The sequence below is a fragment of the Synchytrium microbalum genome (genome assembly GCF_006535985.1).
Source record: "Synchytrium microbalum strain JEL517 chromosome Unknown SmJEL517_scf0048, whole genome shotgun sequence".
In the NCBI taxonomy this organism is placed as follows: Eukaryota; Fungi; Chytridiomycota; class Chytridiomycetes; order Synchytriales; family Synchytriaceae; genus Synchytrium; species Synchytrium microbalum.
This window is the reverse complement of record NW_022158397.1, coordinates 84,170-106,744: the sequence shown is the minus strand read 5'-3', so window position 1 is coordinate 106,744 and position 22,575 is coordinate 84,170. Positions and strand designations below refer to the sequence as shown.

The window sequence follows — 22,575 nt, the reverse complement described above, 5'->3', positions numbered from 1 at the left end:
AGACTGTCCGTTGGCTTCCATATCTTGATTGCACACTCGCTAGCCGATCGATTAAAGAATCCAAGGCCTAAAATAACCAAAAATACTACTGGAGATCGCACAGATCGTTACTCATTATGTGCCTTGAAGCGTGTTGGGCTTCACCTACTTGGAGGTCACACTCGAGCGATGGTAAACAGGCAAAAATCCACCAGTACTAGACTCTTAGAAATGGTATTTGAGTGTGTGGGAGTTGATCAAGGATCTAGACTCCCGTCAGAACGTGTATCGGATATGAGACTCAACTTCAAATGGTGGAAGGGAGAGAAGGCATTTTGGTTGGAGGGCTGTTTAGATCAATGGGATTCTCAATCTGTTTCTGTACGTATATCTGCACAAACGGTGAAATAGGGTTTCAACACGTGTTTAAAATCAAACTTGTCTATTTAGATCGGATTTTCCGCTGGTTATCTCTTCCAGACCAAGAATTATACTATTGATTTGGAAAAGGCTATTTGGAAGCAAGATGGCCGCGGTGAAATATCAGACATTGAAGAAGGAATACGATTTACATATCTCGCAGATGCTCCTGGACGCAGACTAACTCCTGAACATGATGATTTTGAACCTCAGCCCAGAGATGATGGCAAGGTTGGAGCTAGGCAACTTGTGATTGATGGTAAAATTTTGAACTGGAAGCATGGCTTTCTCTCATTTGAGCCATATTAACAGGTCATGACTCTTTAGGCGTAGAAATAACTCTTGGATGGCTTGCTAGACACATTGGTGAAATGGAAGACCAAGCGTAGCCTCCTCACAAGTTGTTTATTTATTTGAGTGTGTGAATTGAGTGAATTGTACATATTGGAGTTGGAATCGCGTCTATTTATATTTTTATTTTGTTGACGTCCTCAAATAGAACTACACCAGGGAACTACAGAGTGTGTATTTCGTTGGGTTTGTCCGTTATTCTCGCTCTGCTCAAAATCACGGGCGTCGAAAAATGTCACCTTCAGCAACTGAACGTCAAGGACATGTAACTAGGGCTTGAGCCGCCAGAGCTAGGCATATTCATTGCAAGGCACATGATCGTTTGCATACAAAGTTCTCATTCCTATGTAAATCTATGTTGTTGGTTCCTTCAAAAGCCTTTTTGACATGAATGTTAATTGATGCTTACCACCATACAAACTTTGTAGGGAAGCTAGTATGCCAGCATCAGAACTTGTAGTGCACGACGCCATGAACGAGCCACTGCCTGGATCAGCATATTCAATCCCACCTGAATCCGAATCAAAACATCTAGCAATTGGAACAATCCTTCGAGCTGCTGTTGAGGTACCGAGAAAAAGGTCGCTAGGTCTCAAGTTTGGCAAAACGAATCCATCAGCATCAGGAAGCAGTAATAGTGAAGCTTGTCCTGCACCATCCTCCTCACAAAAAAACTTCTCAGAACGAACTGCTAAAACACCAGCAGCAGCTTCGAAACCAATACACGATGATCACGAAGATGACTTTGTGCCAACTACACCGTCCTCCCTTCTTCAGGCACGCTCTAGTATTATAAACCATGCCAGGAGTCGACCAATACCAAAACCAGTGCAAACCTCCTCAAGCACAGTCAATAGTGATATATGGGACTTTGATTCTGATGTAACAGATGACACTGCACTCGAAATTAGGTCAAAGAAACGCATACTAGATGAACAAGATAATGATGCTGACGACAATCAGAAACAGCAGCAGCAACAACGGCCGACCTCATCGCTACAAAGATGCAGTGTCGACGATAGTGCCAATGAAGAGTCGGCTGCATGGCGACGCATACAAAACGAATTTGTTGATGAGCTGTATAAACGCTATGGGTTGAAACGGAGGCCAGCCTTTATTACGGTTACAGCTCACGACTTGAAGTCGACCAGCTCTGCCTTTATCGACCTCGCAGAAGCTGAACCGCCTCTAATAAAACGACGTAAGAAGAAACATCAACTAGAAGTGGCTAGTGACAGTGCCCTCGCTTCCTCGCCAGAACCAATCGTGAGTGAAAACATAAATAATAATGGCATGCAAGGTGAGAATCCGCAAGCATCACCAACACGAAAACAGGCCGTGCCGCCGAGTATGGTTATTGCGTCGACTAGCTCTGATCAAAGTAAAATCGCAGCTCTATCTGGTCAATCAAAGAATGTAGATTACCGTTGTACGGGACAGGCTACAATATCTATGTCTTTACCACCCAGCAACGTGCTGGATGTCGAGTATACTGACAGCTGGTCGACAGGAGGCCTCGTATCAATTGAGAAGCGATCCACGTCTTCTGATATGCCATTGGCAGATGCGAGCAATAGCAATGTAGGTCAGACTAAGAAGAGACGAAAAATACTTGCTGATCCAGAGTTGGATGATGGCAACATGCGTACAACTGCTGCCAAGGTAGGAAAGGAGAAATTTTGAATTTGAATTGCTCGTTGCTAGTATTTCTGAGCAAAGCCCTTTTGTATTGTTAGCCCTCGTGTCCAATTTGCTCTGAGGCCTTTGCTGCAGATATCATAGAAACGCATGCCGCTAGTTGTACCGGGTCGAAAAGTACAGATCTTGTCATTGATATGGAAGCAACATCACCAGCCACGTCCGTTCCAACGAGAAGAACTCTGTCTCGCCCAAGTGCAGCCATAAATCCAGCCAAGTTTGGGGCCGCCTCGTTTGAGATACCAGATGACATTGAAGATTCCGATGAAGGCGATTGGCAGCCAAAAGCAAGCTCACGTTCACGAAAGGATAAAGGAAAATCAAAACGTGAAGCTCCAGTTGCTGCCATTCGCGAACGGCGCCGCAAATCACCCAGAGTATCGTTATCCCATCAATCAGCTGTAGATGAACCAATAATAGGCTCTGAGAAGGAAGATGACCAATACGATAGTAGCCACCAATACAACCAATCAAATATCGGGTCTGCTGCGATGCTAGTGGATTCAGAAGATCATTTCAATAGGGCTGATGAAACCAGTGATAAAGCGCCATGTCCTATATGTAATAAGATGATCTCAGTTGATCAGATGGATATTCATATTGATGAAGACTTTGCAAATCAATATGATCAAATGGGAGACAATAAAACTAATGACACTGTTATGAATCTCGATCAAACTACAAACTCAGATCAAGATGATGGTGGTGGTGCCTACTATGATGGTAGTGGTGCCTACGATGATGAATATTATGACGGCAATGGTGTCTTTTGCGGACCCGATGACGACGATTTCCAATATAATAGTAATACGAACAACCCACATAACATAGAACCGTCATCTGCCATGGATCGATTCTATATTGAGGAAGACGAAGAGGAATTAGAAGACGGTGAAGAAGGTGAAGAAGATGAAAATGGAAGGTCTTCGTCACCACTCGAAGGGTTTACCGGCTTGAAAGACGCACCAGCAGACATCGCACAACGATACCATAGCTTATTTACTCCAGGTGCCAGATCAGATGCTCGAGGTCGAGGTGGTACTACCAAAAGTCGTAGAGCAGGAGGAGGCCGACAGTACCAAGGTCGAGGTCGTGGTCGCTTTCAATATAGAGGTAGAGGTAGAGGCGCTGCAGCTCGTCCTGCCAGAACTGGTGATGATGCCGACGCTCGCGCCTATCGTGCTCGAAGTCGTGGAGGCAATCGTGGTGTATATCGTGGTCGGAGAATGCCTATGATGCCGTAAGTTCAAGCACAAATGACTTTTGCATTTCTGACATTGTTTTGTTCCACTCCAAGATTACAGTTGTTACATCTTGCTTCCACTTTGATTTATTTAATTTTGTTAAATCTTGGACCATTTGACAATTGTTTGCCCTACCAACCTTTCTCTCCGGTTCAAAATAGAGCCATTGGTCAACATCAACCACAAGGTGGAGGAGCACCCGCTGGAAGATTCAATCATTACGCGGATATGGGCGGTGGTTTGAACCCGGGCTTTGATGCCACTATTCGATGGGAAGATCAACGTCGAGTCAATGGATTTTAACAAAACAGCAATTGCAGAAATTCTGCGCAAAAGAACCTGTATTTAGTAGTATGGTCGGCCAAGATGCGACTTGTACATATACCTGTAGATGATATAAAAGATGTCATATCTGTACTAGGCAAGAATCGCAGAGCGACTCGTAGAGAAACTGGAAACATTTTACATCAAACACCACGCATTTCCCCACCAGATCGCTTCATTTTCCAGAAAGAATGACAGTCTTTTTCAAGAAACGTGATCTATATTTTTGATGCAAGAAAAAAATAACTTGTCAGACTGAGTGGGGGGAGGGACTTGGATTACAAAACTATGTTATGATATGGCTTTTTTAGGACGACTTCTTCTTGTCGGCATCCTCATCTGCATCAACAGTCTTTCCCTCAGATCCACCCGACGATGAAGACTCTGCACTCTTCTTTTTATAAACCATTTCAAACAATTTCAAACTTCCTTGTTGAAGTTCTCCGTATTTGGTCTTGATACCATCAGCATCCAAGTTTTCAGGACCTTGAGCCAATAATTCTCGTAGCTCTTTAATCTTTTCACGGATCTTTGATTCTTCTTCTTTATCTAGCTGATCTTTAAAGTCACCCATGGCCTTTTCAGTGTCGTGGATGATTTGTTCAGCGTGGTTTGAGGCTTCAATGACATCTTTACGTTTCTTGTCACTTTCGGCATGCTTTTCGGCTTGTCGGATCATGTTTTCGATTTCATTGTCCGATAGGCCTGATGATGCAGCAATAGTTACTGTTGGATTTAAGAAGAGGTGTGAGTTTTAGTTATCCCATTATGTGGAGTGACACGGTAATCGGTTTTTGTTGCAATGAGACAGTTCAAAAAGTTGAGTCGTGCAGCGGAACAGACACTTACTAGATTGATCCTTGTTTGTGGCCTTGTCCTTTGCAGATACGTTGACGATACCATCAGCATCGATATCAAAGGTGACTTCGATCTGAGGTACACCACGAGGAGCCGGTGGGATACCAATCAAGTCGAATTGACCTAGTAATTTATTGTCTCTACATAATTCACGTTCTCCTTGGTATACTTTTATTTCGACCTTCATTTGACCATCAGCAGCAGTTGAGAATACTTGAGATTTTTTGGTTGGGATTGTAGTGTTTCGGGTAATCAATCTAGTGAATACACCGCCCAGAGTTTCGATACCCAATGATAGAGGAGTGACATCCAGTAGCAAGATGGAAGTGACTTCACCAGACAAGACACCACCCTGTATAGCAGCACCAATAGCGACGGCTTCATCTGGGTTTACGGATTTAGTTGGTTCACGGCCAAAGAGACCTTTAACAGTCTCTTGGACTTTGGGGACACGACTCATACCACCGACGAGAATAATTTCGTTAATCTCGTTGGTAGATACACCGGCATCCTTGATGGCTTTTTTACATGGTTCTACAGTTCTGTCAATGAGATCCTTGGTGAGGTTTTCGAATTGGGTACGGGTGAGTTTCATGTTGATGTGTTTGGGACCTGATGCGTCGGCAGTGATGTATGGCAAGTTTATTTCGGTTTGGAGAGTGGATGATAGTTCGATTTTAGCCTTTTCTGCAGCTTCACGGATTCGTTGGAGAGCCATACGGTCTTTGCCTAGATCGAGACCTGATTCTTTTTGGAAGTCTTTTACAATGTGAGACACCAAGTAGTTATCAAAGTCCTCACCACCAAGGTGCTATATATATGTGAGGATTGTGGTGAGTTGGCAGCTGTAAACTAATCAAAAATGGGGTCATAGCAAAAGAAGGGTATCCCAATGAAAAATGACGACGTTCTCTGCTGTGCTCTTCTTGCTACCTCGTTGAATACAGATAACGCCGTTGAGAACAACATCAAACGCAACAAGAACTTACAGTATCACCGTTGGTAGACTTGACTTCAAAGACACCCTTTTGGATTTCCAAGATGGAGATATCAAAGGTACCACCACCCAAATCGTATACAGCAACAACTTTGTCGCCAACTTTGTCAAGACCATAAGCCAATGCAGCAGCCGTAGGTTCGTTGATGACACGTAATACATTTAAACCGGCGATTTGACCAGCATCTTTGGTAGCTTGTCGTTGAGCATCGTTAAAGTAAGCAGGGACGGTGACTACTGCGTTTTTAACACTCTTTCCCAAGAAGCCTTCAGCGGTTTCCTTCATCTTCATCAATACAAAGCCTCCTACTTGAGCAGGCGAGTATTTTTTGCCGCTAGCTTCCACCCAAGCGTCACCGTTCGAGTGCTTTACAATCTTGTAGGAGACGGTCTTCATGTCTCGTTGTACGGTTGGATCATCGAATTTACGACCAATGAGACGTTTGGTGGCGAATAGGGTGTTTTCGGGGTTGACTACAGCTTGTCGTTTAGCAGGAGTTCCAACGATGAGTTCATTGTCTTTTGAGAAGGCGACTACGGATGGAGTAGTACGACCTCCTTCCGAGTTTTCAATGACTCTTGGCGTCTTTCCGTCCATGACTAAGGATGGGGGAGAGTGAGTAAGTTGCCACGAAACAAGTTGATGGTTTTGATCGATCAAGCATGACGCATGCAGGGACGCATGAAGCATATGAATGAAAAGATGACAGCTCAGTTTCGATGTGCAATAGAGATAAATGCAGAGTCTAAATAATTTACCTGCGACACAAGAGTTTGTAGTTCCCAAGTCAATACCAATGACTTGACCCTGGACCTTGTCACTAATGGAGAGAGACAAGGGTAAGGAATGAGGTAGAGCAGGGGAGAATTGATGGGTGTCAGCCGATACAATGTCAGAGCAGGAAGAAACAACAAGAAGATGTGCGTCTGTTGTGTTTGAGCGTCCCAAGGCCTTCAAACAGACAGTACACAAGACAAGCGTTTTGGATTCTATGATTACCTAGCATATCTGACTAGTATGCCGCAAGATGGTCTGAATGTCTATATGATAAGTGGAAAGTAAGTTTGCATGTAGAGTGTGGGAGGTTTGCGTTTTGATGCGTTTAGATTGAAGCAAGAAATAGAGCTTAAGAAAGCCTACAAGGCCATTTGGACATGGAGAACACTGTTGTGACGATCATAAGAGTGCTTGTTGCACTCTTCTATGAATGCGAAAAACTTTCAAACTGAAAAGCTAGCACTCAGCAAAGAGCGTACTTGTAGAGTAGGAGTCAGCCTTCCCGCTGAGCTCAGCGATGACCTTGCGATAGTATACATGGTTGTGCTTGTTCCTCTCACTTCCCTTTATACAATATAACAGCCTGTGCCGATGAATGTTCGAGCAAAAAAAAACTCGAAAATCTTTCAGTGTTGCCACGAATCATCTTGACAGACACCGAGCTGATCGCAGCGAAAGACTCATGGACGTGTTCTACTAGGTTTATGTCGTTAGAATCGCGTTAAAGTTAGCTCTGGTTTGCAGTTTGACATGCTAAAGAAGTGCTCTTCGTCATCTTGAAACAAAATCCAACTTGTAGAGGCCAACGCGGGACCGTATGCTCACAAATAAACAAGGAAATACATTGAATATGACTACATTGAGACGATTCGTCGCCGATGACTTGTTCAAGTTCAACAACATGTACGTCTAATCGCTACTAACTGTTTTGGTGCTTGGATTTCTCACATTCATATTCTATAGCAATCTCGACCCCTTGACAGAGACTGTAAGCTTTTAAAAGTAAACCGCAGTATCATTTTGTTATCTCTACTAATCACTCGTTCTCTGTTAGTATAATCTGTCATTCTATTTGCAGTACCTTGCCGAATGGCCAGACTATTTCGTCGCTGCTCAATCTCCTTCAGGCGAACTTATGGGCTACAGTAAGCATGAACATCGTTTACACTGGATTGGTCCTCTGGTCACTCGGCATCACATTCAAACACACATTGACAATAGTAATGGGAAAGTCTGAGGGCGAAGGGAAACTGTGGCATGGTCATGTTACTGCTCTCACCGTCGCCCCGGAATACAGACGTCTTCATCTAGCTGATAGGCTGATGCTCATCCTAGAACAAGTATCCGAGAAAATGTAGGTTGACGTTGAATGACTCGTGATTGTCTCGAGGCTTCGTTTTCATACTCAAATTAATATTCGCCAACGTTGGCACTCACATTCACAATTCGTTACTATCCTAAAGCAAGAACGCATACTTTGTCGACTTGTTTGTGCGTGCTTCCAACACAGTTGCTATTGGAATGTATGAGAAATTTGGATATACTGTGTATCGGCGCGTCTTAGGATACTATTCTGGCGCAGATGGGGAAGATGCTCTAGGTGAGTCTGGTGCAGAGTCTTGATTTGGAAGCTAAATCTGACGAAAGCATACTCTATCGAAATCTTTGCTCATATTCGTCGACCATCTACTAGATATGAGAAAAGCACTTCCTCGGGATGTCAACAAGGAGAGCATCATACCTCTCAAAGCTCCGATAACACCAGACGAACTCGAGTGGTGATAAGCTAATTGTATTTAAGCGTATTAATGCCAATTGCATATAAGTATTATTAAAATAATTGCATACCATGTTTATGAACTGTGTAGCGGCAAACGTGCGCGTTGTAGCTTTTTTGGTACTTCTTCGCTCCAAAAACCAAACACACTACACAACAGCTCTTCAAGATCAGTATATGCCCACTATGAGAACCCCAGGAAGTCAAACCGCGCTACCAGTTGCTCTCAGGGAACTGCCGTATGCTAAATTTGCAATAAATTCGAGGTAAAGTTATCGCCTAGATCAAATTGATTAAAAGTGTGTTGTTGGATGGTTTGCAATCTTTGAGGAAAAGACCAGACGGCATTATGTAATTGTCGGGCATAATTCAAGTTTATTGTCAGTGTCTTATCAGTGCCTCAAACGTGATCAGATCTGGACGGGTTGTTTTGCAATCGCATTGGGGCAAAAATTATTCATTTTGGGGTGTGCCAACGATCTTTTGTTGATCTTTGTCAAGCATTTCGATCTGCCCGCTAGTAAAATTGATTTGTTTGGATCTATTGATTGAATATTGCAGCTCTTTTGCCTCTTAACTGGATGATTGAGATTGTCTCGGTTTAAAGCAACAGTTTGCACCAGAAGCTAACAAACTTTACACTCAACCCATAGAGACGACTCTGAATTCACGCGACCCAATCCCAAAAGACATCCACAAAGGACGACAATTCAGCATTGGTATGTCGATTGTCGATTACGTACACAGACATGTGACAAGACTTAACTATCTCCCACATTGTCACTCAGGCAACTCCGTGATCTAATCGCTTGCCCAACGTCACGAAAGGAAGTCATATGCGTCAACCAAACGAATGTAGTATCTTATGACACTGAGAATGGAAAGGTGTGTGTGATTTTGCAAAGCGAAACAATGCAGAAGACTGACTGACACGTCACTTCACGATTAGGCCAATTACCTGTTTAAAGATTTGACCTTCCCGCCGACTTCTATGACTACTGGGTAAGCATGTGGCAGTATTGGTCTCTGTATTACCCTCTTTTTGCTCGAAACTCCAACCACTCATCACCCAACCTCTCTTCATTTTCAATCCATCAGCTGTGGATACCTAGCAGTAGGAGGTCAACGCAGTCAACTCATGGTCAAGAAACTAGGAAGCGACTGGGCTCAACAAACTACCGTAGGAGGCAGTATAAATAATGCTTTGTCGATATCAAATCATCTAGACGGGACTAGGCTATTGATTTGCAACAATGACGAGACCATCAAAATCTATTCGTTGCCTGGACTACAACGCATGGCGTCATTGACTCTCCCAACTGCTGTGAATTATGCTTCGGTGTCTCCTGATGGTCGTAAATTGGTCGCTGTTGGTGATTCAAATCAAGTCTTTTTGTATGATATTTCTGCTGGCGGGTATCATAAAGTCGCTGCTCTCACTGGTATGTAGTGCAGTATGTTTTGTGTCTCCTTGTTGTGTGTCTATACGATTAACATAGTGTTATTCACGATTTTTGTGCATGTTATTCCATATAGGATCAAACGATGCCGGATTCTCATGTGCATGGAATGAAGGGTCTGAAAAGTTCGCAGTCGCGTCTCAAGATGGTGTAGTCAGTGTGTGGGATATACGAAGTCCCGAAAAATTGGCTAAAATAGAATCAAAACAGGTAAGGTGCTGCATATACCCTAGTGGCATCGTGTCTTGAAACTAACATTCTCTGTTATATTCCACACTATAGAGTCCTCAAGTTAAAGGTGCTTGTAGAGGCATCAAGTTTGCTCAAGCTGGATCAGTGGATTTGCTGATGTTTAGTGAGGTAAACAAAAAGGAACAAACGGATTCATTCGCCACATTACGTTATTACTTACTCTTGTCTTCCCTCTCATTGAAAACATCAGCATGTGTCGTACTTTAATCTAGTAGACACCAGGACTTTTGAACATCGTCAGAGTATACGTGTTGCTCCACCTGGCAGTGACCAGCATATATCTGGTGTCTCGTTCTCACCAGACGCGAAGTCTATCTTTGTTGGTATGTGACGGAATCCAATGGTCTCTATCGGCTGCGCAAAATTCCTTGATGATAACTAATACTAACACCCTCCTTACTCAATTGAAATAGGAATGGAAAACCAAATCGTAGAATATGAAGTGGATGTCATGGCTCGACGCTGCTTCCCTGAAGGTCGAATAATATAGAGATACCCATCCAAGTTTGGCTGGAACCGTATATTTATCTATTTGGATATGTTGTCTTCTGGAGGCAGGACTGTCAGTATGGCCAGGCCTTGCCACAACATCGCCACTTCTTTGTCAATATGTTTTAAGGGAAGCACGTGTCACAAGTAAAAAGGGAGCTTGAATTATTATAGAGTTGAAGTAGATAGAGAGTGTTTAAACTAGTGTAGTGTGTAAATTTTTTGCTGAGACTGTGAATACAAACCATACAAAAATCAAGCACGAAACTCGATTGTTTGCGATGCTTTGATGTTTTGTACAGAGTATGTGTGTGTTTATGTAAAAGTAAAAAAATTATGCAATGATTTTTAATATACTATGATTTTACAGTGCCTTGCTGTCACGTAACGACTGGTGGCCACTGGTCGGAGGTAGTCCTCCAGAATCATCACGGCGAAGGAAGAAATTAACAATGGTTTTGACCAGACTGCGTTTCCGCGAGGTTTGAGATCCATTCTCTCCATACCGACTTGCAGACGATTGATCTGTTTTGTAAATGGAGTTGTGGTGAGAAAAATGGAAGCAGGATAAAAAATTGGCGGCAGACTGTATTACGAAATGGAAGCGTCTGCCAGCGAGTCTGCCAGAAATTCAAAAATATCGTAGATTTGGACGCAAATAACTTACCGAATGCTGGTAACGTGTAATCATTGGCACTTAGAGATATGAAGTAGAGGAACGGCACCAACCACACACATAATCCGAAAAAGGTAGCAATCTGTGAAAATGGATGATACTTTTGTGTAAAGTACCAAAACCATATGAAATGGTTGATGACGACCATTCCTAACAAGGGCGAAAAAGAACGGGTTATTTTGTCGGTGGACGTCAGACGTATTTGCAGCAACCAGCAACAGCGGCAGCACAACTTCATCGACATACCACAAACGCCCAGGAAGACTGGATTTGTTAATTCAATGATTGGGAAGCTCGGCAACAGCTGCAAATACCACAGCTGACAACCAAAGGAGTATATGAGACGCCACCATGGCAAGTTATCGAGAAACAGCAAGAGATGTGTGGCTATGACGATCTAAAACCGAGCTCAGACAGTGTTAGGATAGATAGCCTCAGAGAATATTACGAAACATGGCAGATAGTAGCTAAAAGGAATCCAAAACGCCAAAGTAGCAGATAGAGCTGATCACGTATTTACATAAGAAGTCCATCGAATAACTTTTTTGGCTTGAACAGTATACTCCTCGACCCATTCAGCTAGTAGATATAGTCCACTCGCTATGTAAAACACAGGTCGAGTCAGTACACACGTTCAAAGCAAATGTTTGGATTTCAAGCTACGAGATTCGTTTCACGAGGTGCAGCTGAGCTCCACTTGCACGAATCACACTTCCAACGTGCTTGCAAATAAATCAAAATGATTGACTATCCATCAGCTGTATGTTGTCTGTCTCATTGAACACATGCTTACCCAGACTGAGAATGAGGAAGCAAAATCCCAACGCCCCTCCAATGTATACAAGAAATTTCAATACAGATATCATATTGTTTTCATGGTCTCGTCGTGTGAGAGTGTTCTGTCGCTGTGATCCTTCCGCGACCTTCTAAGCGTGTGTTGTTGCTAAATAATGGTTGGTAGCAAGTGAGTCAACCAACAATACAACCTCAGAATTGAAGGAAACGGTGTCGATACGCGTATAATCATGTCTAAAATCTAAAAACGATGTATTGCCTCGCAACACGCTCAAACACAATATTGAAGTGAACATCGCAGCCCGCGTGCTCCATCATCAGCCATCATAGATATCACAATACCAAATGATAAAGAATAACTCATCAAACTCATTCAACAACATGTAAAATGTAGTACGTGATATTAGAGTATAAGGATGTTTGTTTGGTAGTGAGTGACGTTTCTAGTATATTTAAACCTTGGGCACATGGTCGTCTGTGGCCTTTCCAAGATCAACCATCGTTACAGGGTTGCTTAGAGCAGAGTCTGTGCCTTCTTCGCTGGCAATGATAGCATCCCTCTTTGTCTGGCCAATAACTCCCAAGTATCGTCCAGGATGAACGATTATCAGAGCAACTTTGTGGAAAAGAGAGGTGTGGTTAGCTTCAACGGTCCGGAAAAATGGAAACGGCGTCGTTACCTGTTGCAATGTACATAAGTATCGTGTCGAATATGTAAAAGTAAATTTCATGAGCCGAAATGTATCCATTCTTGCCCTGCGAGAACTCAACGACACGGAATACAGAACGGATCTACATAAAACGTAGATTAGTTGAATGCAAAACCCCATGTTGGCCAACAAACACAATTTGTGTGAACCATACCATAATGCACAGAGACGAGATATACAAGGCCCAAAGTAAAGGTTCCCATTGCTTTCGCAGCGGTCGCGAGAGCTGCTTCCTTGTTCTGTAATCGAATACGAACATGGAAGCCATAAAGAGACCGAAACTTGGCACTTGAAGTGCCAGACCGCCGAGCAGAATGTTTCTACCCAAGTCTGAGCTTGAAGTCGAACCACTTAAGAAGAGTGCGGCTCCACCGCATTGTATGCTAGATTTGAGAGTTACCGGTGAGACACTCAACCATTTACGACTCGCGTGCCAAACAACAAAACGTACAGGAAGGTCAGAATATCCGACGACACGAAGAAGATAACTATTCTGTTTGCTGAAATGAATCCAAAATGACTTCCGGCATGTGCAATTCTGGGAAAGAGTGAGGGATATTTGGCGTCAGCTTTATAACGTGACAGTATTTGAGGGGGAGTTGTCCTTACATTCTTGAGGCCAACACGTAATTCATAGCAGCATTCACAACTGGAGCTAAAATGACCAAGGACTGAGTAATTGTAATTGGTAGCAACACCGTTGGGTTTTGCAACGACCAGTATCTAGAGTGGAGGGAAGGATGAGATCCTAGAGGACCATGACATCCAAATGCGATTTGTGGGGCATCAGAGAGTGGTACCTTGTGATGAATCCTACGACCTCCATGGTTGCTGCCACCACAATGACCATCATGTACCATGTCTTGTATCTAATCATCAGATAAATGTGTGCCGCAAGAGCAAGCGCCCACAGTACGATCGCAACGTATACCGCCTCATAACTAATGAAAGAAAGAAATGTGATTAGTACACATCTGTGTTATCGATAGGCTCGGTGACTCGAGGGGGAATGATTGCAGTTTTAGTTCGTGATGGTGAATTGTGTGCTTGGAACGGCATGTTAGATTCCGATGATATCTGTCATCGATCGGTGCCACCTGAGCACCATGTCCGTGATTACAATAGTTTCAAGACTAAATTTTATTGCCTTGGCAGCCATCCGCATTGTTTTGCAGTTCAACAAATTGCTCCACCAGAGCAACCAATGAAACCGACAACATAAAGCTGTACACTGAATAGTAACTAACCTAGGGGACTGTCCGGCATAGTAATTGACCATGTCTGCAACGGGAATCAAGTACGAACTGTCGATAGACTTAAGAAATGGTTGCAGTAAAAAGTGCGAAAAATTGTGGACCTTGCAATTTGCAAAGCCTTGGCCCAGAGTTGCTGGCACCACGGGTCCACTAGTCACTTAGAACAGCCTAAACTAAACTTGAACGTATCATGGCGATCAGAACGATCGTAGAGGTATATTGAGTATCGGATATCATTCTTTATCATGTATCGACAACCTGTCGACCGAAAGATCAAGGGTTCGTGAAGGATCAAGTATGCGGCATTCAAGGTCGGCGTACTTTCGTAACTAGTCTTGAAAAACCGAGCAGCGAGGTCAGCAGTACGTTCACCGTGAACTTGCGGCACAATTCCAACTCTACCAATTGTGCGCTGCTGTTCACGCTCATCATGGACACAATCGAGTTCGTTGTGCTGGAGTCAGTGATGAGCAACCGTTAGTTGGGCATTTGATCCACACCTCATGGAAGCATTCTAAGGAACTTTGCTTTAGGGGCAGTGCTTCGGCGAGCTCTTCTATGCTTCCAGAACCAAAGCTGCGCTTGATTCGAGAAAAAAATCACGAAAAGTACCAAACTCGTGTTTTTTCTCCAATTCCAACATCAATTGTCAACAACATGCGGACTATAATAGGGCTACTGGCACTAGCCAAGCTGTTTTCAACGGCAACTTGTGATTTGTATATGCATTCTCCGCGGGTGCGTACGACGATTTGTGATACTAATTTCTCGAGGACTCGAAGGACGTCTTCATTTTGAAGCTATTACAACACATATCATTAACGTAAATTCATCCTACTTTTATTAGGGAAGCAATGATCGCTGCGACGAAGTTTCAAATGATCGGTGAGTATCGCGATTGTAAATTATGGGAAGGAAATGCAGAAATGCATACTAATTAACGTAAATATTTACAGTAACAATGCCAATTTACTTTTCAATTCGCAAAACAATGCTGCCGGTGGTTATGGTGAGTGCAATGGTCAAATTATTATTCACATCCGAAACTTGCATCGTTTTTGACTGACTCGCGAACTACCTTCCATAGCTGTGTGCCCTAGTAGCATGCAGTACTACACTGGAACAGACATCACCTTTGAATACACCTCACAACGTACGTGTCTCTTGTTTTCCGTACATGTTGCGTCCATTGACATTTACAATCGATACAAACAGATGGATGTGGTAACGGAGGAGTGGCCAAAAACGACCCCAGCAATCCTGAATTCCAACAATGTACCATTTGCAGTAATGTGCTGTTTTTGGTTGGCATGTTGCTGACATTAAGGTTGTCCTAGGTCAAGTGATTATTCAAGTTGGGTGCGATGACACATTCCGAGCTCTTCAACCAACCACTGCTGACGGCACCCGATTTTGGCCCTACGCACTCAAAAACCAACAATCAATGGTAACTACCCCGACTGAAGGACAAAGCTCTTGCACCCAAACTCGACCAACTTTTGCTACTTGTGTCAACGATACCGAATACACCGGCGCTACTAATGTCTGTGCTGGTCTCGATCTATCAACAAACTCTGGATTAAACACCTTCAACAGCAATCAATGCCAATGCTCACCACGAAAGATTTACACGTACGCCTTGCACGAACCTGAAATCTCGTGGTCGAAATGTACCACTCGTAGGGGCATGGGAGTAAGTTTTCAAATTTTCAGGATTGCTTTTAATGCTGTCGGCATGATATGATTCAATCATGCTCGATTCTGATTTTTTATTTTGTCTTAGGGTTTATTCCTGGCCGATCAAAACTTGAACGGAAACACTGCTGCATTCACACGTCAAGACAACAACGGTGGAAACGATCGACATGGATTCGAATGTACTGAAGAACGTGACTACTACCCTTACTGGTCTCCCACTGGTTGGATGGACATTGTTGTCAAGACTTCTGACACAACGCAATGCGCATACTACCAAGCAAATTCCGAAAACGTTGTCAGCAGATCTGAATGTGTAAACCCCAATGACCCACTTGATGCTACTGCATGGCAATACAATTCTCAAGCCGCTTGTCTATCACATGCCAACACTTCGTGGGTATACGTAAATGCTACCAACAAACTCGGTGCTCCTGACTGTGTTCAACACGAATGGTCCATGGACAACCATCTTGGCATGGGCGTAACTGGAGCTTCAACTGCCAACCAAGCCTCGTACAAGTGGACCATCCCTGATTCGTTGCTACCTGCTGGTGCTGACTCTGTTACTTGTGTTGCAAGAATCCGATACAATATCTCGACTGCAGAAATTCGTAAGTTACTTTGTGCTATTTGTTGTGGACCTGAATCTGCTACCACCCAGTTTTGACACAATTTCGTTACTACAGCCTTCTTTGCAACCAACGCAAACAATGGTGCCGTCAAGACGAACCCAGTCATTGCTCTCGGAAACATCTCTGACCCAGACCCAATGAAGGCTGTACCAATAAGACATGCAATCAACACTGCTCAATATGGCCGAAGTAAGTTACACTAGCAATTTAAGCAGAATCAGCAAAAACTCAACCCAGCAACAATCACTGACATGTTTCAACTCTATATTAGCCTTCCAAGACCGTTCCTACGCCTTCAAAATCCTCCGACGCCCCTCTTCTCTCCAAAACGTAAACATCCACAATTTGAACGTCAGAGGCAAACGTGGAAACATTGCTCAAGTCAGAAATTGTGTCGAATACGACTTTGTGCCCCAGACTTTGAGAGTAACTCAAGGTGATATGGTCCACTTCCAATGGTGCGGCTCAGATTTCAATGATCAAGGAAATGATGGTCAGGGACGTGCTGGTATGTCTTGCTTTATATTAAATATGCTTAGCACTTCAAACCAGTTATAAAGATTGCTTCATTTATATGGCTAACCTCTCTTTTTCACATATAGGTACCGATCGCTCCAACATTGTTCCAACCATTACATCCTCTTCAAACGTTGGTCAGCCATTGGTCAATACCTCCATGTTTGCTTTCAACGATATGGCAATGCTCGCCTTTCAAAATCAGTCGAACTGCTTTAGCGTCCAAGTACGTTGACAAAAGAGTCGCTTTCTTAAACAATGCACAAACTCACCATTTTTTTCAAACATTAGGATATGTTGACCACTCAAGCTACGAACGCAAACAGTCCTCAGTCTTGCCATTTCCTGAACGCTGCCTCGCCATACTTTAATTACATGGCGCAAGTACAGAATGCTGGTGTCTTTACTGGAGTAAGTACTCTGCAACTTCATTATATCGATTGCCTGGATTTTTTGCTCACCTCCACATTTTATTTCTAAGGTCTCAGCAAGAAATAATGCATTCAGTAACAGAAAGCAAGCAGTTACCATTGTCGCTGATCCTGCTAGTTTAGACAGTGGTGCTAAAGCTGGAATTGCAGTTGGTGCTTCATCGGCCGTTGGTCTAGGTGCCGCAGGTGTTCTCTTGGTATGTTGGAACTTTAATGCTTGAAATTGGAGGGGATACTCATCTAACACTGCTTCGTTTTGTAACAGTGGTACAAGAGAAAGCACGGTTCTCTCCAGGGACTCAAGTTCCACATTCAAGGAAAAGTTTAAAAGTTCTTCACTGAACTTTTTTGGTAGCAGGCCTGCCAGGGATTATACCCAATAGTTTTTCAGTAAACAAAGTAATCAGTATTCAGTTTCATACCAGTAGTAATCTAGTAGTATTTAGTTAATACAAAAGTTATAATACAAATCTCGTTGAGGTTTTATTGTTAAAATATGCCACTTTCTATATGTTGGGACTTTTTCGGTTGTGGGGGGACCACATAATCAGCCAGACTTTGATGTTTTACATTGGTCTGTACTCATCCATCCTAGGCCGCTTCCGTCTCATTTGCCTGTAAACGTGGAAAGTGTTTGTTAATGCTGAGACGGAAATTTCATCACAAAAAATAAGATTTCCGATGCGCTCATTCTTGTTTTACAAAACTCGTACCTCTCCCAATCGTCCTCCAGCTCTGGAGCAGCTCTCAAAAACAATGGTCTACCGTCCGGACCTAAAGGACCAGCCATCAATTGTGGTGGTGCTCCGCCAACTGGATAATTAGGGCGTTGCGAATATGGTGGCTGTTGAGCATATGCCATTTGTTGTTGCGGAGGATATGCCATTGGAGGCGGTTGACCATATACAGGTTGAGGACGATACATTTGAGGTTGGCCATATTGTGGTCGATTATAAACACCAGGTGGATAATTGCTGAGCGGTTGCTGTTGTGGTACTCCATAGTAGGGTCGACCATACTGTTGTGGTACTACTGCAGCGGGAGGTGGAGGTGCAGCGTATCGATATGGTGGTTGTGAATATGGCAATCCAGAAGCTGGTAGTCGAGCGAATGTAGTTGGTGTCTGCTTTCAAAGGCGACAATTTTTTTAGTTGATACGTTGCGGACAAAAAAAAGTTCAGTGTGTTAAGAGAGAATAACAATGAACAACTCATCAACTTACGCTTTCACGACTAGCTTCCCCTTCTTCTTTTTCTTCTCCACTCTGAGACGTTTGAGCAGTACCAGGAGCATATTCCACTACCTGTTTTGGAGCTGCCGAAGGCTCAACAATCTTGTATGCTCGTTCCCGTTTGGATGCTAGAGGCAATAAAACACCAGGTGGAGGAGGTGCTGACGTCGCACTCGCAGTAGCTTGAGCACCGGCGATTATGGTTGCTTGATCAGGTATAAATATAGGAGTCATGTCGATATTAGTCACTGCTGGTGCAGGGACGGTTGTTTCAGGTGCTGATACAGCTACTGACGGAGATCCAGCTCGTTGTGTGGCAGCAAAAGCACGTAAATGTCGTTCAACTTGAGCTCGTAGTGTTGGATTTTCCACCAAATCACCAGGAAACAAGTCCTTGTTACATTCAGGACATCGGTAGTGCATTATTGGGTTTGGATTTTCAAGGAGGGAGGTTCGTATGCCTAAACAGAGATGTGACAAAAGAAATTGGGGGAAACATGTTGGAATATTGTATTTTTTTCTCACAAAGAAAAACATTGTTCTCAAAATCAAACATACAGTCATCACAAAAGTGTTTTCCGCAACATGGAGCATCTACTGCATCACGCAACAGTTTTTGACAAATAGGACACTTGAGGTGCTCTAATATGGGAGCCATGTCATAAATGTCACCCAGCCCAAGATAGTTTTTAGTTCTCGAGACATTCTTTTGCCATTCTTGCCTAGACGTTGTTGTCAGCGTTGTCAGTATTAATTGATACTGATGTTTCAGTCAGCGAAAAAACACACATAGTCTTTGACTATACACATACTCATTAGGTCTTGCTACCACAAATTCACCGTTTTGGGTGACCATGACTCCACCATCCCCACTACGCTTTTCAACTGTTTGTAGAAAGATTCTTGGTATACCAGTTGTTCTCTTTAGCCTAGGCCGATCATATTCCTTGTCTTCTCGAGTTGGACAGGCAGAAATCCAGTGCCCTATTTGACCACAAAAGGGCTTAAAACCTTGGATCACTCAGAAGGAATGGATACAAACCAAGCTTGCATGCTTTTTACAAAACACCTACCTTTTTGACCACACCGATAACAAATGTAACCTGCAGGTGGTTCACCCTGCATCATTGAATCCATATGAGGTCGGAACCCACCACGTCCTGCTGGTCGTCCAACTGGTCGTACTCTAAGAAATTTCAAAAGAACATGGAAGAAACAAAAGAAAATATTTTAGAGATTATTACTAATATTTGAAAAAGACAGCACGCAGATTTATAGTAACAATACTAATCAGACACGCACTGTTCCATTCGTTCCATCTCTTCAATCCATGCTTCTCCTGACTGTTTAAACATGGCTTCAGTTCGCTCTTGTTCAGTCATCTCGTCTAGTGACTTTGCTACGGCTGGTTCTTGAGGAGGTGCACTACTAGCACCAGCACCACCTTGGTGATGTGGCCTGGCGTGGTAACCACCACCATAAGAAGGTCGAGGACGTCCATAACCAGAACCAGATATTGGACCAGCATTGGAAACATAACGTTGAGCAGTTCCACGACCTGGTTTCATAGCTGGTTGGCGAGATACTAGAATGGAGGTGTTTCTTGGAATGACTGCAGCATCGTCTGCATATTCTAAATGAGGGATTAAGATCGAGTTAGTTTTACGTGTGAAAGAGGGGGTTGATAGGGTTGATGATGCGTGAAAAGAAATCCCATCACTTCCACAGTGAAGTAGTGACGCGCAGCAAGGCATCAAGCAATCCAAAGTGATCACAGAGTACATCCACTCATAAATAGACGTAATCATATAATATATTGGCACATATCCGTCATCTATCACACACAATAGCCACAAAGTTGGCGACAGAGCAAGATTTACAAGTAACGAATAACACCCATCCACACCAGCATTGGATCCAATAGCGTCTATTACACTCGTATCCTCTACTCATGCACTCTCTTAGCATCCAAACTCACCTTCATTTGTCTGAGCATTAAATAGAGCCAAATCAAATTGATCACCCTTTCCCAACTTTTTAGTGAGCATGATCTCTCTCTTTAGCTCGAATACGGTGATTCCGAGTCCATCAAATGTAGCGGTATCATACTCTTTGGCGGCCTTGAACTTGTAGAAAACCGTAGACATTCTGTAGTTTGGATTTGCAGGTTTGGATGGGAAAACAAAGGTCCTTATTAAAGAAAGAAAGTAGTAACAAGGTATGTATCTCGTGGCTCTGCACTATAATATCCTCCTCCTTCTGCTTGCTTGTAACGATCTACAAGCTTTATATGTCCTCGTCGAGTTTTTGATGAGTTGTGAATCAGCGAGGGTGGTGGAAATTAATGTGGAGCCGACGCATCACTTTGTTCTCTTCTAACTCCTATCATTTATCATTTATTCAGGTACTATGGCTCGCCAAACCCACAAATTACCATTGCGTAAACTCTCGACCATTGGCAACGACCATCTCGCATACTACCACAGGGCTGCTCATCCCAACAATGCCCATCTACCACAAATATTACTCGTATCTGGATACAACTCGACGATTGAAACTGGTCTCAAATCAAATAATCTAGCACAGCTATGTGAAAAACACGGTCTGGCTTATATGGTATACGACCACTTTGGACACGGAAGCTCCTCAGGAAAACTCATTGATGGCACGGTAACGCGATGGAAGAATGATCTATTAAGAGTCCTGGATTCAGTGTATTGTAAGGGAAAACCACAACTGTTGGTCGGGTCGTCCCTAGGTTGCTGGATAAGTCTGCTAGCTGCCAAGGAACGCCCTGATCAAATAGTTGGACTAGTCGGCGTCGGTGGGGCTGCAAACTTTACAGAGTCAGTGTATAAGAAGATTCCATCCGATTTAATCGAGAACGCACGCCGTGGCGATGGTGTTATATGGCTGCCTTCAAAATATGATCCTAAAGGCTATCCGTATTCGCTCAAACTACTAGAAGATGGGCATGAGAATCTGGTGACAAAACCCTGGCCAGTCAAGGTACCAGTCACCCTGATACATGGAGTGATGGACGACGCCATCCCATATCAGACCAGTATAAACGTAGCAGGAGATATAGAGAGCGAGGATGTAAAGGTCGTACTGGTGAAGGATGGATTACATGAAATGAGTCGGCCAAAGGACTTGCAGTTGTTGGGAGAAACGGTGTTGGAAATGTTGGCCAAGATTAGTCCATTTGCAAAACTATAGCTGTGAATAATAGTCCAGTCACTTTAGTTTGAATAAATCACACTTATTTTGAATGGAACTCAAACTTTTGACACGTTTTTACATTGGTTTTACATAATAGTATCCACCATTGATTTTTACAGACAACCGACGACTGCTAACAACTACAAACAACATTCTCATCAGACCATTTCTCGTCTAGTCCATGCTTTTCGTCAGCACTCTACGTCGCAACGATGATCCATCTTCTCCCAGTTCCCATACCACTTCTCGTCCAACTCGCGAGCGACCCTCACCAGGCAAAGCGGCTCGAGGGGGAGGCATCACTGGACGAGACATCCTCTTGTTGACATTTTCAGACGATGTATGACCATACAAGCCTTCAATCAAATACAGACGATTCAATGAATCTGTACGTTCTGGTATAATACGTGGTGCCCTCACGTTATCATATGCTTCAATGGATGGTTGGAATGGGTATACAGGTTTATCAATGGTTGGTGATTGTTGACTCGAGCTTATATGCTTGGCGGCTAAAGCAGATACATCGTTTTGGAGATCAGGCATATCTATACATATTTCGTCGCTGAATAATGGTAGGTGTTTGAGCACTCGTGGCTTTAATGCTACACGTTGATTATCAAAGCGTGCCATTCGTTGATCTAGTAGTCTCGATACGACGTTCTCTAAATCCCAATGAGCATCGATTGGTTTTGACGATGGCGGTAGTAAGTTTGGTGATTTTGCTGATACAGGGCCGCGTTTGGAACTCTTTGAAGCTGAAACAGTTGAAGAAGTGGGAGAT

The 22,575-nt window shown here is 43.3% G+C and overlaps 6 protein-coding genes across 6 annotated transcripts; 3 read left to right on the top strand and 3 right to left on the bottom strand.

Moving 5' to 3' along the window:
• Nucleotides 1-4,323: 4,323 nt before the first annotated feature.
• SmJEL517_g05378 (uncharacterized protein) lies at nt 4,324-7,188 on the bottom strand (the record flags this gene model as incomplete). Its single annotated transcript, XM_031171304.1, has 6 exons — nt 4,324-4,742; nt 4,866-5,685; nt 5,864-6,471; nt 6,631-6,692; nt 6,872-6,912; nt 7,129-7,188. 6 exons carry the CDS (start codon nt 7,186-7,188, stop codon nt 4,324-4,326), a joined length of 2,010 nt encoding a protein of 669 aa, XP_031022736.1.
• A 311-nt stretch (nt 7,189-7,499) lies between these two features.
• SmJEL517_g05377 (uncharacterized protein) lies at nt 7,500-10,628 on the top strand (the record flags this gene model as incomplete). Its single annotated transcript, XM_031171303.1, has 14 exons — nt 7,500-7,552; nt 7,613-7,637; nt 7,704-7,794; nt 7,871-8,003; nt 8,113-8,249; nt 8,343-8,424; nt 9,080-9,145; nt 9,215-9,311; nt 9,376-9,428; nt 9,525-9,868; nt 9,963-10,096; nt 10,169-10,246; nt 10,329-10,461; nt 10,552-10,628. The coding sequence occupies 14 exons, from the start codon at nt 7,500-7,502 to the stop codon at nt 10,626-10,628; spliced, it is 1,503 nt and encodes a 500-aa protein (XP_031022729.1).
• A 363-nt stretch (nt 10,629-10,991) lies between these two features.
• Nucleotides 10,992-13,668, bottom strand: SmJEL517_g05376 (uncharacterized protein; the record flags this gene model as incomplete). The annotated part of the gene is made up of 10 exons (XM_031171302.1): nt 10,992-11,152; nt 11,295-11,453; nt 11,550-11,700; nt 11,824-11,903; nt 12,097-12,229; nt 12,557-12,714; nt 12,779-12,890; nt 12,963-13,191; nt 13,260-13,346; nt 13,418-13,668. The coding sequence occupies 10 exons, from the start codon at nt 13,666-13,668 to the stop codon at nt 10,992-10,994; spliced, it is 1,521 nt and encodes a 506-aa protein (XP_031022728.1).
• A 1,053-nt stretch (nt 13,669-14,721) lies between these two features.
• On the top strand, nt 14,722-17,669 carry SmJEL517_g05375 (uncharacterized protein; the record flags this gene model as incomplete). Its single annotated transcript, XM_031171301.1, has 13 exons — nt 14,722-14,802; nt 14,912-14,949; nt 15,021-15,073; nt 15,152-15,217; nt 15,280-15,339; nt 15,402-15,757; nt 15,848-16,373; nt 16,449-16,583; nt 16,666-16,902; nt 16,997-17,136; nt 17,202-17,321; nt 17,392-17,538; nt 17,607-17,669. 13 exons carry the CDS (start codon nt 14,722-14,724, stop codon nt 17,667-17,669), a joined length of 2,022 nt encoding a protein of 673 aa, XP_031022731.1.
• A 238-nt stretch (nt 17,670-17,907) lies between these two features.
• SmJEL517_g05374 (uncharacterized protein) lies at nt 17,908-20,719 on the bottom strand (the record flags this gene model as incomplete). The annotated part of the gene is made up of 8 exons (XM_031171300.1): nt 17,908-17,956; nt 18,055-18,464; nt 18,564-19,033; nt 19,131-19,294; nt 19,385-19,556; nt 19,646-19,758; nt 19,875-20,205; nt 20,551-20,719. 8 exons carry the CDS (start codon nt 20,717-20,719, stop codon nt 17,908-17,910), a joined length of 1,878 nt encoding a protein of 625 aa, XP_031022730.1.
• A 262-nt stretch (nt 20,720-20,981) lies between these two features.
• On the top strand, nt 20,982-21,791 carry SmJEL517_g05373 (uncharacterized protein; the record flags this gene model as incomplete). The annotated part of the gene is made up of 1 exon (XM_031171299.1): nt 20,982-21,791. One exon carries the CDS (start codon nt 20,982-20,984, stop codon nt 21,789-21,791), a length of 810 nt encoding a protein of 269 aa, XP_031022733.1.
• Nucleotides 21,792-22,575: the final 784 nt, after the last annotated feature.